Source organism: Leuresthes tenuis, unplaced genomic scaffold, assembly GCF_036924035.1.
Source record: "Leuresthes tenuis unplaced genomic scaffold, fLeuTen1.0.hap1 SCAF_2, whole genome shotgun sequence".
Lineage (NCBI taxonomy): Eukaryota > Metazoa > Chordata > Actinopteri > Atheriniformes > Atherinopsidae > Leuresthes > Leuresthes tenuis.
The window spans coordinates 28,616,796-28,632,595 of record NW_027325356.1 but is presented as its reverse complement, the minus strand read 5'-3'; the positions used below and the strand labels follow the sequence as shown (position 1 = coordinate 28,632,595).

At 38.2% G+C, this 15,800-nt stretch overlaps 1 protein-coding gene across 1 annotated transcript; it reads left to right on the top strand.

Moving 5' to 3' along the window:
• Positions 1-938: 938 nt before the first annotated feature.
• Positions 939-15,525, top strand: LOC140302165 (kinesin-like protein KIF23). The gene is made up of 23 exons (XM_072380964.1): positions 939-1,021; positions 1,668-1,734; positions 2,380-2,508; positions 2,824-2,929; positions 3,312-3,448; positions 3,534-3,646; positions 3,774-3,944; positions 4,693-4,805; positions 5,146-5,267; positions 5,450-5,552; positions 5,692-5,771; positions 5,902-6,021; positions 6,284-6,443; positions 7,064-7,225; positions 7,374-7,540; positions 7,670-7,843; positions 9,986-10,192; positions 10,400-10,717; positions 12,790-13,023; positions 13,176-13,264; positions 15,076-15,136; positions 15,355-15,395; positions 15,490-15,525. The coding sequence occupies exons 1-23, from the start codon at positions 1,008-1,010 to the stop codon at positions 15,503-15,505; spliced, it is 2,904 nt and encodes a 967-aa protein (XP_072237065.1). The 5' UTR covers positions 939-1,007; the 3' UTR covers positions 15,506-15,525.
• The last annotated feature ends 275 nt before the right edge of the window (positions 15,526-15,800 follow it).

Genomic DNA, 15,800 nt, shown 5'->3' with positions numbered 1-15,800 from the left:
GAATATTCTAATCGGGGTTTGTCATTTAAGATTAATTTATTTCTGTCAAATAAAAATGTGTCAAGATTTAGATATTGTTACAGTTACATGGTCTATTTAAAGCGTTACATGAAAAAACAAAAGTATTTAAGTATGAGATATTTATTGTAGATTTTTCAAATAAACTTTAAACCAAACCTGACTGTGTTTCATTTGTTCTGAGCTCCTTGTTGCAATACGATAAGCTATGATTATTAATGTTCTATCATTTAAAACATCTTTTGTTTAGATCAGACATGTGAAGTTTTTATTTAGCGAATGCTTTGATTTAAAGCCACTTAGTAACTTAGTGATATTAATACTTCAGGACAATCAGAAACCCTGGCTGTAACAATAAATATTAAATCTATTTAAAGCATAAGTAGAACAGTTGATAATGCACAGGATGTGTCAAATATTTTATAGATATTATTTTCTAATATTGAAATAATGAGAAATATCAGTATGAAATGTTCTTGTACATTATGAAAAAAAATACATCTTACCAGTAGATAGAATTATGAAATTACACAAATAATCCAAACACAGAGGCAAAATTTAGTTATTTCTTTCTGAAATCCATAGGTGCTTCTAATCATCTCAAATAAGATTATAATTTATAATTGTATTGATAAATCAGCCAGGAATTCCAACACATTTGTATTAATCTTCACTTTTATCTATAAAAAATAAAATAAAATAAAATATATATACTTATTTTCAAGCTCTAGAATTTTTTCCCTTAGAAGTGCATTATAAATCCAAAAACTATTCCACAAAGTCTTCTGTTCTGTCAATTCGGCTGATCCAGGACCAGTAAACAGAAGTTGGGCGTGGAAGGCGGGACTTCCGCTTCACGGCACTCTATCTGCGTTGTGATTGGTTAATATAAATGACTGTCGGAACTACGTTTCACAAGAGGGAATTTTTCAAATCCAGAAGAAGAGGCGCTTCTACGGGCAGCTGAGAGGAGCGATAAAACACAAACAATGCAGAGAGCAGGGTTAGTATTACTTTCTTTTAATTTTAGTTTAGAATTTATCTGAAGAACTGTTAGTGTTAGGATTACTTTAGTAAATTACGTTAGTTGTGTTAGGGGTTACGTAATGACTGTTTTAACTAGAAGAAGAGTTTGTCCGGTTTGCGTTGAAAGGCAGGTTAGCGTCGAAGCGTTTGTTAATTGCTGTGAACAACCGATCAGCTTGTAGATATAAACTCAGAATTCCCTCTTCGTCTAACCCTTATTCCAGACTCTTATCTACCAAAAACGCCGAGTATATGGCTACATTAACTTGTCTAATATAATGGAGTGTTCATTTTTTTGTTGGCCATCAATATCAAGTGACACATGAGCTAACGTTGTTAGCAAGTTAACATAACTGAAAGGATGGCGTGAATTCATTCAGATACGGATAAAAATGACATTTTAAAAATGACATTTTAATAATTGAGATGCTATTGGGATATTGGGCTTTGCCCACCTTGATATCATCTCAGTTTTAGCTATAAATGCTTTAAAAAAATTCTTTAAGACTTTGTGGAAAGCATTTTTCTGTCTCAAAATCAAAAATAAATGTTTGATCTGTCATAGTATCTATCAGGTAGATACTTGTGGTCATTCAATGAATTAATTCTTTGTTGTGTCACAGCAAAGGGAAGACTCCTCGGAAGCCTGGACCAAAGAAGGCATCCAACATAGAGAAAGATCCAGTGGGAGTAAGTGAACATAATTTACTCATTAGTCATCAAATGGAAGCAACAAGGCCCTTTCTTCACAGTAAAAGGAACGATTGTTTCTCTTTTTAAGCACTTAACACAAAAAAGAGGACACCTCATATCCCCACATTTACATTAGCTCGTGCAGAATGTTTTACAACTACTTATTAAAGCTTGAAATTATAAATTCAGACACTGGTGTGAACACATTAGCTTCTGATGTTGTAGATTTGTGGAGATGCTGCTCCAGCTATTAGTTAGTTACACATGTGACAGAAAAATAATCAGCACATGTTGTAATTCTTTACACATTTCAGTAGTTTAGAAACAAAAATTCTTCAGTTACAAATGGTCATGTGAAAGATTTGTTGCCTGTCATAGTCCTGTGTGATAGTAAATTAGATATGTTTTGAAACTTGGACTTTATGCTGAACAAAGCTGTCAACTTTGTGACCTTCAGTTGGACTGAACAAAAAAGTTTGCTTTTTTTTTTTTAAATCTTACAGTGACCAAGTAATCATTTTATCTTAAAAACAGTGTACACGTTATGGATTATAAAAATGTTTACTAGTTGCAACCCGTTCACCTTACCCGATTATAGCTGTGTCGAAGTAACCTGGAACCGATTTCAAACTATTACTTTAGGTTTACTGTCGTATTCGTCCACTCGGCACTGAAGATGAGGAGTGTTGTATTGAGATGATCAGCAGCAGTACAATTCAGCTGCATGCTCCTGATGGCCTGAAAGCCAACCGTAATGGGGAATACAAGGAGGTAAGTGTGCTGCTCCTGTTGCTGCTTGACAAGTTATCATAAATTAAATGAACCACCTACAATTGTTATTAATTCCTGAACAAAGAGCATAAATGTCATCTAAAGAAACATATGAGAAAAAAGGATGTTATACTTCCTTTGACCACAAGAACTATATAGCAAAATGACTTTTCGTTCTGCTAAGTTAGTAAATCTTCTTGAAATTGTTTTTTGTCATAACATATTCATAAGAAACTGCAGTACAAACTTTATTACTCTTATTGTAGATTTTATGATGAACTGATTCCATGTGTGTTCTTTATTTGTATCTTTTAGACACAGTACTCCTTTAAAAAAGTGTTTGGTATTAATACCACTCAAATGGAGCTATTTCAAGATGTTGCCAAGCCTCTGGTAGAAGACCTCATTCACTGTAAAAATGGTAAGTGGGAAGAAAAAAATCTGAGTTGTAAGTTGATCGACAGAACATTTGTTTGGTATAAGTTTTTCTAATGGGTTAATATTGATTTGTTTATCAAACAAATGTGTCAAAGAGTTGTCATTTTAAATGTTGTTTTTTTTTTTTAAGAAAATGGGAATCTTTATCCATGCTGATGTTATGTCATCGGTATGCAGTGAAAGGAGTTTAGTCACTTTGGATGTTGTGAAAAAAAGCTTTTGTTTAACTGTAGGCACTTATTTTTGTTTTTCTGTTGATAAGATAAGTGCACTCTCGGTATGGGATAGAAAGATTTAGTCAAGCAAACTTCTATATCTGGTCCTTAGCTTGTCTTTGAAATGTGGTTTTGTGATTGCATTCGTAGGTCTGCTTTTTACATACGGCGTTACTGGAAGTGGTAAAACCTTCACCATGACGGGCTCACCTGGGGAGGGTGGCCTGCTACCCCGTTCTCTGGACATGCTCTTCAACAGCATTGGGCCTTTTCAGGCCAAAAGATATGTAAGACGTGCATTAATTATTTTGTCGATCTCTTAAAAAAAAAAGGTGTGGGTCTCGTGTTTGAAATGTTTTAAATCTTCATCAGGTGTTGAAACCAGATGACAAAAATGGAATAGAGATCCAGGGCCAGGTCGATGCTCTCCTCGAGAGGCAGAAGCGAGACAGTCAGCAGTCTGTGCCCAAAACGCCATCATCCAGGTAGTTATGAGTAGTTTGGTTTCTCTTTTTAATTTCCATGATATTTAGCGTTTCAGTTGAAATGAGATTAAAGGGCACACATACTAACATGTATGTTGTTTTGTGTTTTTTTTGCTTTTGCTTTTAGGCAGAAGGCCGACCCTGAGTTTGCAGACATGATCAGCCCAGAGGAGGCATGCAGATCAGAGAGCGTCGATGAAGACTGTTGTTACAGCGTATTTGTGTCTTACATCGAGATCTACAACAACTATATCTATGATCTCCTAGAAGATGCTCCATTTGACCCAATCAGACAAAAGTAAGATGCTGGAGTAGAAAAGGATGCTTTTTTTTTTTAAACAGTCATGTTGAATAGTTGTCTCTGCAAAGGTCATTTGTATTTGAAATGTATCTGTAGTCCTTTGTATTGGAGATGGTCTCCACAGATTGAGTTAGACAACTTCTTTACAAAAGAACGATACAAATGTTTGGTAAAAGCTGTGTATTGGATGCATTATGATTGTTTTCTGTGTACACATTGAATAAGTTAGTTGCTTTGTAGATCTATTTGTTGCATCTAAGAATAAGTGATCACATTTTTGGTAGGTGGCTTGATGGAGGCACGCCTGCTCGGAACAAAGAGTTCATGTATGTGACCAGTAAAACGGCATTAGACCCTGTGCTCTGTTTAGTCATAGTAATAACTTGGCTGTAGCGGATATGTTGTACAGGTCATCAGTCCATGTCCATCCCATTAATCCAGAGCCCTGTAAATAGCAAATGTTTATCTCTTTAGCTTTGTGACATTTGGTGGCTGTTGTATGTAAGGCTTTGCTCCCAGTTATTCTTGTTAATGTGCAGACAAAAGATTCTCCTGAATTCTTGTGCTTCTGTGCAAACCCAGTGTGCACGTTTTCCCCTGAATGTACATGTCTGTTTTCCAACATTTTATGTTATTCTAACACTGATACTAATGTCAAGCGTTTATCTTTTGCTGCTTGACTAACTAAAGCAACACGTCTTTTGTTATAGTGTTTGTGTGTTGAAGCTTTTTCTTCACGTTTCAGACCGCCACAATCCAAGATTCTGCGTGAAGATCAGAATCACAACATGTACGTGGCTGGCTGCACGGAAGTTGAAGTAAAATCAACAGAGGAGGCTTTTGAAATCTTTTGGAAAGGTAGGTGGTTCCACTTGTCTTTGTTTCGTTTTACAGTGCTAAGTTTTACATATTCTATTCAGTGCGTGTTATCTTCTCTCACTAATTTGGTTGAAACACATTTTATGGTAAAAACCAACAGTTTTTTTTTTTTTTTCAAGACAATGAATTAAGAGTTACTTAAAAATGTGATTATGCATTGAAAGATGGATTTTGAGCTTCCATTCGACATTATCAGAATTGATTACTTTACATTTCAATCGGCATGCAACAACAGCTCTATTGACTTTGTGCTCTTATTTAGACATCTGTTGTTATTCTGTTGTTTATGTCACCTGCTGTATTTTAAATGTTTGTTTAGGACAAAAGAAAAGGAGGATAGCAAACACTCAGCTGAACCGTGAATCCAGCCGCTCCCACAGTGTGTTCACAGTGAAGCTGGCCCAAGCACCACTTGATGCTGACGGTGACCACATTCTCCAGGTGATCTGCAGCTTAGAATTGTGTATTTAAAATTTTACAGTCGATTAATATAATTACTTGTATGTGGACTATGTGAAATATGTCAAATGTTGATGAGTGAACAACCCTTATGGTGTAATGTGCTTTAGTAGACAAGACTACGTAGCTGCTTTATAAAAGCTGTCCATTTACCTTTTAAACAGGACAAAAGTCAGGTGAATGTGAGCCAGTTGTGTTTGGTTGACCTGGCAGGCAGTGAACGCACCAGCAGAACCAGAGCAGAGGGAAGCCGTCTCCGTGAAGCAGGTCAATTTATTCTTTTCTTTGGACTCCTTTCTAATAATAACAAGATGCATTCCTCATTTCCCCCTTAAAGTCATTTCAGTTTATTTATTAATAAGATTTTTTCAGGTACTAAATGTCTCCACCAATGGGTCCTTTGCAGGTAATATTAACCAGTCTTTGATGACGCTGCGTACATGTATGGAAGTCCTGCGTGAAAACCAGATGTGTGGCACTAATAAGGTTGGCATTCTATCACCAGACCATCATAAAATCAACATTTCTGTTTCACTTCCTTGTAACGTAACCTTTGTTGTTTTAGCTGCTAATTTTCCAAGCAGCGCCCTTTCACAGAGTCTTTATTGTCTCCCAGATGGTGCCGTACAGAGACTCAAAAGTTACACATCTCTTTAAAAACTACTTTGATGGAGAAGGAAAAGTGAGGATGATTGTGTGTGTCAATCCAAAGGCTGATGATTATGAAGAAACTATGGTTAGTTTATGTAAATCTTCACTTTATCATCCTTTGCAAAGGCTTGACTTTCACTGATACCATTGGCTGTTTAGAGTGGCACCACATTAGTAATTTTATTTTGACATATACAGGTTACCTCTAAATTATCTGTTAATGCTTTTACAACTCAATTAAGGTCATAATCTTAAATTAAGTGTCATATTCTCAGCATTTGATTTTGAGTGTCACAAGCTACTTAAAGAGATCTAATTAAAATGCTATTCCAATGTGTGTGCTGCAGCTGGTGATGCGCTTTGCAGAGATGACTCAGGAGGTGGAGGTGGCTCGGCCAGTGGACCGACCCATCTATAGCCTTCCTGCAGGGCGCAGACACAGAAACCAGGCGTTTAAAGATGAGCTGTCACGCCGATTGCAAGAAAGAGGAGGTCCAAGTAATGCAGGTAAATCACCTTTCAAGTCTCCTTTTTTATGCTGTAATCTAGGGATGTCAAACTCCAGTCCTCAAGGGCCGTTGTCCAGAGATCCATTTAATCTGAATCAGGTGCGTTGAAGCAGTGAAATATCTAAAACCCGCAGGACAGCAGCCCTCGAGGACCGGAGTTTGACATCCCTAATCATACATGTCCCACATCCATTAAGAACATTTTAGTTTTTTGTACCTTGTTTATTGTTCAACTTATGCTAAAAGAATATTTGGGAGGCATAAAATGTCATATGTCAGCAGCCTTTCATTCATAAACAGATTTGAGCATGACATGACACGGGTGCTACCATAAACCAGTTCATGAGGTCTTTCCTCAACAAACCTCCTCATACCAGAATACAAACGCGTGTCTGAGTTTAGGGCAAGTAAACAGTTATTGATTAGAAAGTTCCCTCTTCCTCATACTAGAGGCCTGGTGTCAGATTAGAATACGCAACTATGTAAACATACAGAGGTGTTTTAGATTAACGCACAAGCTGGACTTATCGACATCTTTTATACTAGTTTGAGCCCTTCTTGTGATCCCACCAATCTTTACACAAACTTTTCCATGACTTATTCTCACCTGTACAACAGATGACCCAGATCTGATGAACCAGCTCATTGAAAGCCTCCCAGCCCTGCCCCCCTGTGAGCTGGTGGACCCAGCTGATGATCAAACGCTGCCCCGGCTGATTGAAGTCCTGGAAAGGCGGCATCGTATCCGTCAGATGATGACGGAACAGTTCAACCAAACTGGTACTGGAATTTTTCTACACCACAAACGATAGTTGCATATGAAGCCATCAGTATTTTTTTTGTAGCTGTTGAACTAGTATAAGGTTTTTGAAGAAACTATTTACAGCCAAGCCTATTCTAAGATGATTAACATCAAGATCTTTTACAGCCAATACACTGAAGTCTATGCTTCAGCAGTTTGACAGTCAGCTGAGCGCAAAGGACACCTTCCTCCATGACCAACAAAGCAGACTGGGTGAGAAAGACAAAGTCATCGTCAACCAGAAAACGGAGATTGAACGATTAGAAAAAAAATCCAAGACGCTGGAATACAAGGTGTTGTATCCTTTCGACATTTCATTGCTAATAGCTAATAGAAAATAATGTTAGTTTGGATCTGGATTTTCCCTTTTTCTAATAAATAATTATTTGCTTTTCTCTCCCACTTCTGGTCATACTTCTTAGATTGATATCCTGCAGAAAACAACAGGCATGTACGAGCATGACAAACGCTCACTTCAGCAGGAGCTGGAGACCCGAGAGCAGAGGCTGCAGAAAGAGTTGTCTGAGAGGAGGCGCATGGAGCAGCGTATGCAGGGCATGGTGACAGACACCCGACTCAAGTGGGAGAAGGAGTGTGTAAGTGGCCAACACTTGGTTTGTATTTGAGTTGCCAAGTATGCCCGTTAAGTTTGTGTTAGCATCCTCTAAAGAAAAGGCTCGGCTGGAGCTATTTGAACACTTTTGCTGCTGACTGCTGGAAGAGCAGCTCACTTCCTGCAGCTTAGCTGGGTTACAGAAGTTTTTCCATCATTATCACACTATCATTATACACGATTTCTTGCTTGTTTCAGTGTGACCCAAAGTTAATAGAAATAAGTCACTGTGACACTCAAGGTCAAGTTTATTTACAGAGTACATTAAAAAAAAAACAATGTTGACCAAAGTGCTGTACAGCTGGAAAGTAAAACTAAAAACAGTGATCAAATCTAGTAAAGCAGTAAAAGCTAAAAGCAGTACTAAACTAAGTAAAGGCTAAGAACAACAATATTGTTACACAAAGCACAACAAAATAGACAATAATAAAAGACTAAGCTGACTGGATGTAAAGGTAATGGGTTCCATAGACTAGGAGCAGCTACTGCAAATGCTCAATTAGCTCGATGTTTTAATTTTGTTTTTGGGATGTATAAAAGCATCCGGTTTGCTGACCTTGGAGCTCTCACAGGGTTTTGGATGTGAAGCAACTCAGGGAAACGAGAGGGTGCCAGTCCGTTTAAAACCTTAAAAGTGAGCAATAAAATCGTAAAATCAATCCAAAAGCGAACTGGGAGCCAGTGGAGGGAGCATACAACCGGAGTTGTATGATCATCCTTTTTAAAACCAGTTAAAAGACCAGCTGCTGCATAGAAGACGAGTTTGTACCGAAGTACAAAGAATTCCAGTAGTGAAATGCTCTTTCAAAGTCTTTTAGAGGGAGGTACGGTTTCACCCTGGCAATAACTATCATCCCATTGAAAACTGGCTTTGGTTACTGCGCTAAACTGCTTAAACATTTTGGAAAGTTTTTCAAAAATAGTTCCCAGATTTCTCACCGTACCGTGACAGTTAGAAGCTAAATGACTGGGAGTGGCAGATGAGTCACTGGAAAGGTCAAATTTCCCAAAACAAATCACCTTTTTCTCTCTCTCTTTAAGATGTAAAAGGTTGAGACTCAATCAGATCTTTTTGTCGTTTTGGCATCTCAGCAGAGGCAGTCCGTCTGCAGCTCAGACGCACCTGAAAACTGTGAGACTCAGAGAGCAGATAAAGGCTGTTGTGTAGTTTTTTTTTTCTCCCAGCCATACAAACGGTTATGAACTTCTAAATTAAGTCATACAATGAATTTAACAAATATTTGTTAAATATCCCAGTTTGTATATAGATGTCTGGAAAGTTCCTCCTACTATCTGTGTACGTTTGTGCCATGCTGTTGACTTGGTATTTAGAAAGTCAGAATTCTCTTTATTGCCAAGTATGTGTGCACAGACGAGGAATTTGTCAGTGTTTTAGAGCAGTGGCATCAAACATAATCAGAGATGAATAACAGTAGTTGATGTACACTAGTGAAACTAAAACGTATTGCGTTCATATGGGATGGGAAAAAAAATGCAATTTGTCAATGCAAGTAGCCTGTGTTACTTAATAAATGGATGAAAAAGGCAATCAAAAGACAATACAGTTTTGTGTAGATTATTATCTACAAATATAGATCTATACATTGCTGTCTCTCAGGGGAAATTTGGCTTGGCCTCTACGATGCTTGACCCACAAACGCATAAAGTGTACATACACGAATTTATAAAAACAGAAGTAAAACAATAAAGAGTAACAATAAATGCATGCTCTAAATCAATCATCAGTCAGCAACACAACCTCGGTTAGCTCAACTTCTTTTAAGTTACTGTTAGACACACCAGCTAAAGATAAAGGCACAAAGGAACTAAAATTGATTCCGTTTGCTTTGCTGAAATCTATCTATATAACATCTTATGTTCAGTGTACAGAATGTTTTCTTTTGGCATGTGGTAGTAAACACTGATCAAGAGATGATTAAGATAAAATCCACCCATCTCTGATTACACTCTCAATTACAGCCTTATAGAAAACAAACTTTTTTTTTTTGTTCTTACTCTATATATGTGTGGTTTTTGCAGAAGGTAGATTACCTGTAAGATCTGACATTTGTTTAAAAAGGAAATAACTCCAGGAACATTTTTCTTCTTGCTGTTTTCTTATTAGGAGAGACGTGTGAACGCCAAGCAGCTGGAGATGCAGAACAAGCTGTGGGTGAAGGATGAAAAGCTGAAGCAGCTGAAAGCCATAGTGACGGAGAGCAGCAGCGGTGGCGGCTGTCCCTCCGAGCGGCCAGAGAAGCCCGAGAGACCCTCCAGAGAGAGGGATCGCAACATCGCCCAGAAGCGTTCTGCATCACCATCACCGCTTCCTGTAAGTTATTCCCTCAGTAATATCACATCAGTGAACACTTGAGCTCTTTCTGGAAATATGCATGCCATTAATTAAATGTGATCTAATTAATGACGATAATCCTTTGATCTCATCACCCTTTGTTCTACTGTGCATTACTTTTGTGTCTATGTTGAGCTGCAGCCCCTAACATTCACTATCCTGGCCCATTCCCTCATCACTTTGCAGGATCTGAGCCAAACTCCCTCCCATCTTAACCGAGCCAATGTTAGAGCAGTTCAGGACCCTTACCCTTACTCCACCATCTCCTCCTGTTCATCCTATCCTTCAGTAGCCTCTTGTATCTCAGAGTGGGAGCTGAAGTTCCCTGTAGACTCAGGTAGCCAGTCTAGGCACCATGGGACCCCCCAGTACAGGAGCCGGACTCCCGCCCAATACCACAGCACCAGCAGTGTGGGTCGCAGGAGAGGCCAACGCTGGGCCCCAGACACTGAGGCCCCTGGTGCTACTCTTGTCTATGGGCTAGACCTTGAGGCAGGCACAAGGGTTAGTGTGTGTTAGTACTTTAGATGTCCTTAAGAAAATGTTAAGTTCTCCGCTGTGAACCTGTAGTTTGTCTTTCCATGATGTAGAACTGCACTCGTAAAGCTGTCAGTAGAAATGCATCAAGTAGAATCATTGCTGCAGACCCGTGTTCCTCTGTTTCCTGACTATAAGAGCGATCTATCATGCTTTGACGTCTCTCGACTTTCTCCTTAAGCATTATTAGTGCTTCTTTTTGTTGCCTGCAGACTGCGATTTTCCTGTATCATCTCATTTTTCAGTAGCACCGTTTGAAATGACAAAAACTCACTTTTTACATGAAAATAAACCCCTGTGTAACCGGGAAAACTGGCAAGCAGTGGTAACAGTTGCAGTGGAGCACTTTATGATCCCTTTACATAAATTTGCATATTAATTAATCAGACATTTAATTTTAAGAATATATGGATGAGGAGAAGAAACTCCACTCTGCCATCAAACATATAATGTCATGGTTTGACTTGTCTGGAACCTTTTTTTGGTGTACAAGTGGTAAAAGAAAAATGCAGCCATGCAGTTGACTCACTGTTACTCATTGTTTGCATGTATTAGATTAAAGAGGTGAGCATGAAAAACATTTAGCTGAACAGTTTTTGCCATGAAAGGGATGTTAGATGTAGCTGGATATTGATCTTGCGTGTCCTCCCAACCTGGCTCTCCCATAGCAGCATGTTGGCTGTCTCAAGATTATTAGCTACAGCCTTCTCTCCTTCTTTCCTGGCCTTCTCTTGCTGCTTCACTGGTTGGAGCCTGCAAATAATAATGATAAAAAAAAAAGCTTACTTGGAGAGATAATTAAATTTCTTGGACTGCTTAGCTTAGCCATGGTTATTTACACACCTCTGGTCTGTGCTGTTTGCTCATCCCCAGGACAAGTCCTTTAGAGCCTAGAATATTTATTAACTGGGGTCAAACTATAAGAATTAACATGAACTACCTCCACAAACAGTATGTTAACTCTCTGCTCACCCCAGCTGTATTCTAATGCTAACATATAGCTATGTAATTGATCGGTTGTTGGATAAATTTGTACACGGGTGTCCGTGAAATACTTTTTTATAAAGTCCAGACGGTTTTCTTTGCTGTTAAACTCCAACATGTCCTCCCTCTGCGATGATATCTCTTAATATAGCTAGCCAGCTATTAATATACCTGGCAACCCTTCCAGCAAATGTCTGTGAGAGAAGTACTGCCTGTATCAGTGATTGGTGAAATAAGAGCAGATTGATACAGAAATATTTGGCACCTTTAGAAATTTAACATGGCTGTTTAGACTTTTGATCTAGGCCTAAGTGAAGACTGGTACCTTTTTTTCTTTTAGAAGTATTTGCTTAAATTACTCTCATGTCATCATTTAAGCCTGGTTACAGACCTCTAAACTACTTCTACCACCTCTCTTTCTCCTGCTATTTTAATGACACACCAAAAACAATGGTTCACTGATAATCAAGCTAAGCTGAACAACCACCTTGCTGATATTCATTTTAACATGCACAATTATTCATACATGAGCCTTTCAGATGGATGTTAACATGATCAGTGTGTTAAGATAAAAACATACTGCTAATGATGATTTCCCTCAACTTATTGTTTTCTATCACATGATAAAACGGTTCAAAATCACACGAGTGTTTTAACTTAAAACCTTTTGCGACAGAAACTTCTTCTGTGCTAGCCTTTGCATGTCGTTTTGCATCTCATGTTGTGTTCCTTTGCATGCTAACTCTGTCACTCTGCTGCGCAGTCACCAATGCAGGAAAATAAATATTACTGGAAGGCCCTGCTTTACATCTTGGGGCCTACATGGGAAGACTACACCGCCTATGTAGGCCCCAATATTGGAAGACAGTGTAGGTTTAGCCTGATTAGTCTATCCAATGGGAAAAAGTCCCTGTTCTTCTGACTTCCAGTAATAGGTTTATTTTCGCTACAACCTAACACGAACGATCAACCTTCCCCACTAACCGCAACAAACTTGAAATGGTGTCTCGTATGATTAACTTCCTGGTTTGTGTTTCTCACTTTGGGGTCACCAGACGGTTCCTCCTGTTCGTCCAACGCACAGGCGCTCGCGCTCTGTGGGTGGGGAGAAATGGGTAGACCACAAACCACCCTCTAATTTGGACCTAGACACTGTAATGCAGCCAATCATTCCCAATGCAATCAAGGTGTCGACCCCAAATGAGAAAGCTCTGTCTAAGTGCCACAAATATGTACTTAGACACCAAGAGCTTGCCTCTGATGGGGAGATCGAGACCAAACTGATCAAGGTAAAACTACATAATTCTCTAATTTGAGATGTCTGATTATTTTTATATCGTGCATGAATTTGACATAATTACATTTAGTTTAATTTCACATCGGGACACGATTGTTTCTCTGTTTTTCAAGATGTGATACTGACTGAGTTTTCCTTTTACAGGGCAATGTTTTTAAGACCAGAGGTGGAGGACAGGCTGTGCAGTTTACTGACATTGAAACACTGAAACAAGAGTGCCCAACAGCACCAAGGTACAGTATTTGCCCAAGTATAGATTATTATTAATTCTTGTGTATGTATAGTATTATGAAATAATAAAAACAGTTTAAGATACTTTAAATGCCTCTTTGGCAGCATGATGTCATAATCTGAGGTGCTATTGTATCAGAATGCAAAGTAAGATTTGATGCAATTTTTAGAATCCTGATACCTGATGAGAAAAAAACAAACAAACCTATACTAATGTAGTTTTAATGTAGCATGATCTGATACGCACTAGGAGGCTTTGTTAAATCAGCACCTGACCTGGCAGTGATTTTTAAAAACTGATGTGACTCACCAGCTGTTTCTGGTTCGAGCCTGCAAACAATAAGATGGTGAATTGAAACCCAGCTATCCCAGCTTAAAGTTCCTATATATACAATATTCTAAAGCATGTTATTGCTTGCTGTGTAAAGATATAGTAATGTATATGGGTACACAGTCTCTCTCCTGCGGTGTACCTCAAAATTGCTTCTTTTAGGATCTTTGTTGTTAAAGTCCAGGACTTATTAGAGTACATGAGAAGAGGAGCTTTGATTCTAGCCTTTACTCCACTGAAAAACTCAACCGGACCACAAGGAGAGGAATGTGAACAAATCCTGTTTAAGTCAGTTCTTACCAAGAAGCACAAGGATGTATTTGATGCATTTATTTTTGGTTCAGTTTGTTTTTGAGTTAGTTGTGCTGCTCCAATGCAACACATTCGATTTCTCAGGCTAAGTATTCATGAGTTTGGATATTCTTTCCTTCCCGTTCCACACAAATGATTTTGAATCCACACAGTTCTGAATGCTGAAAAAAATTCTGTCCACACAGAAATGCAAAACATGACCAGAAGGACACAAGTTCCACTAAAGCATCTAACTGTATATACACAGTGTAGAAATTGCAATATTTGCCTTAGTTATTGTCCACACCACTTTCAGTGACCATCCAAAGGTGTTTGCTTTGTTTTTCAGGTTGTAGGAAATGTATCATAAAGAAAAACAAGCAGTAAAACACCATGGCTGAGGATTTTTTCCTGGAGCTGGAGTGTATCAATGACAACACTCACAGCTTTATATGTAACAAACATAAGGAGGAAAAAAAACCTTGACCTTGTGGGGTAGCAGTTGTCAGAGCTGGCAACATAAAAAAAAAAGTCAACATCTATAACAGTCGAGCCACTCTGATTCTCTGACCTGTAGATCCTGTAGAATTTCTCTGCCTCTGTTTCCTGTTTTATGGCTGAATTACTCCGGTATGTTTTTGTCAGAGTAGTTTCACAGTGTTTGAACAGAGCAAAGGGTGAGCCGGTTTGCTTGTCAGCAGGCATGTTGGAAACAAATGAAAAGGATGTGCCGTGCAAAATATTGAATGCTTTATTCACTCAGACAACTCACAAATTTCCCACAATCTCCATCTCACAAACACACTGAAAGAAAGTGGAAACAATCTGGCGTGTCCCTCTCCTGGTCTTATCGTGGTCTAACACAAATACGCCGTCACATCTGTACAAGTCCAAACTTTTGTTTTGTTCTGTATGTTTTATGTAATTTGTTAATCAACCAAACTTTTTTTTTCCACATAAAACTTAAGTTTTGATTAAAACTAAATTCTAAGTATGCATTATCAAGCGTGTTAATGCAGCCTGTCAAAGACTAGTAAAAAAAATGGATCAAGTTTACATTTTCTTGTCTTTTTTTAGTAAGTAATGTGAACACATGTAAATCCCAGCTGATGTGTGTCCAGTTTTAAAGACGTGGAACAGTTCTGCTCTGCTCAGAAAACTAATGAGGACTGTTTTTTTGTTTTGTTTTAGTCGCAAGAGGCGATCAGGATCTGCAGAGGGACCAGCTCAAATAGAGGATATAGAAAACAGGGTAAGCTCCTTTCTTTTCCTGTTATTTTTAAACTAAGCATCTGACTACTGTAATCTGTAGAACAATGTATATGCTATGCTATATGCTTCTAATAAGTATAATGCTCTAACCTTTCTTAGTTGAATAGGACGTTGATGGGTGTGTCACAAATATTTGCATTAAACTTTATTTTATAATAAATTTATAATCTATATTTATTGACATTTTCCTCCCTTTAGGCTCCAGCAGCAGGCGCCAGTACAAGCCATGTGTATCAAAAGTAAGTAAAAAGAACGTGTTTACATGCACAGTTTGTTGTGTTCGAGTTAAAATTGACATCGTAAATGTTTTGTTTTTTTCTTTGTTTTCTCCAGACGCAGAAAGCCTTAACGTGCTGCACAAATTAAGGATTTTTTTTTTCTCTTTTTCTTGTTTAAAACACAATGTTTGCTGTCAGCTCTGCGAGGTAAAAACTCAGCATCTGTCGACAGTCAGAAATGTTCTACCTGATATGACAAATTCTTATGGTGCAATTGTAATTTAATCATAGCTAATGATGTAGGCTACTTCACTTGCAATATCCTGGAATAGGGTGCCTTTCCCTTTTTGATGCAGGAATGACTTTTTAAAGATACGGACATGCTAAATGTTCACATATACATATATATAAAAAAAAACTCCATGG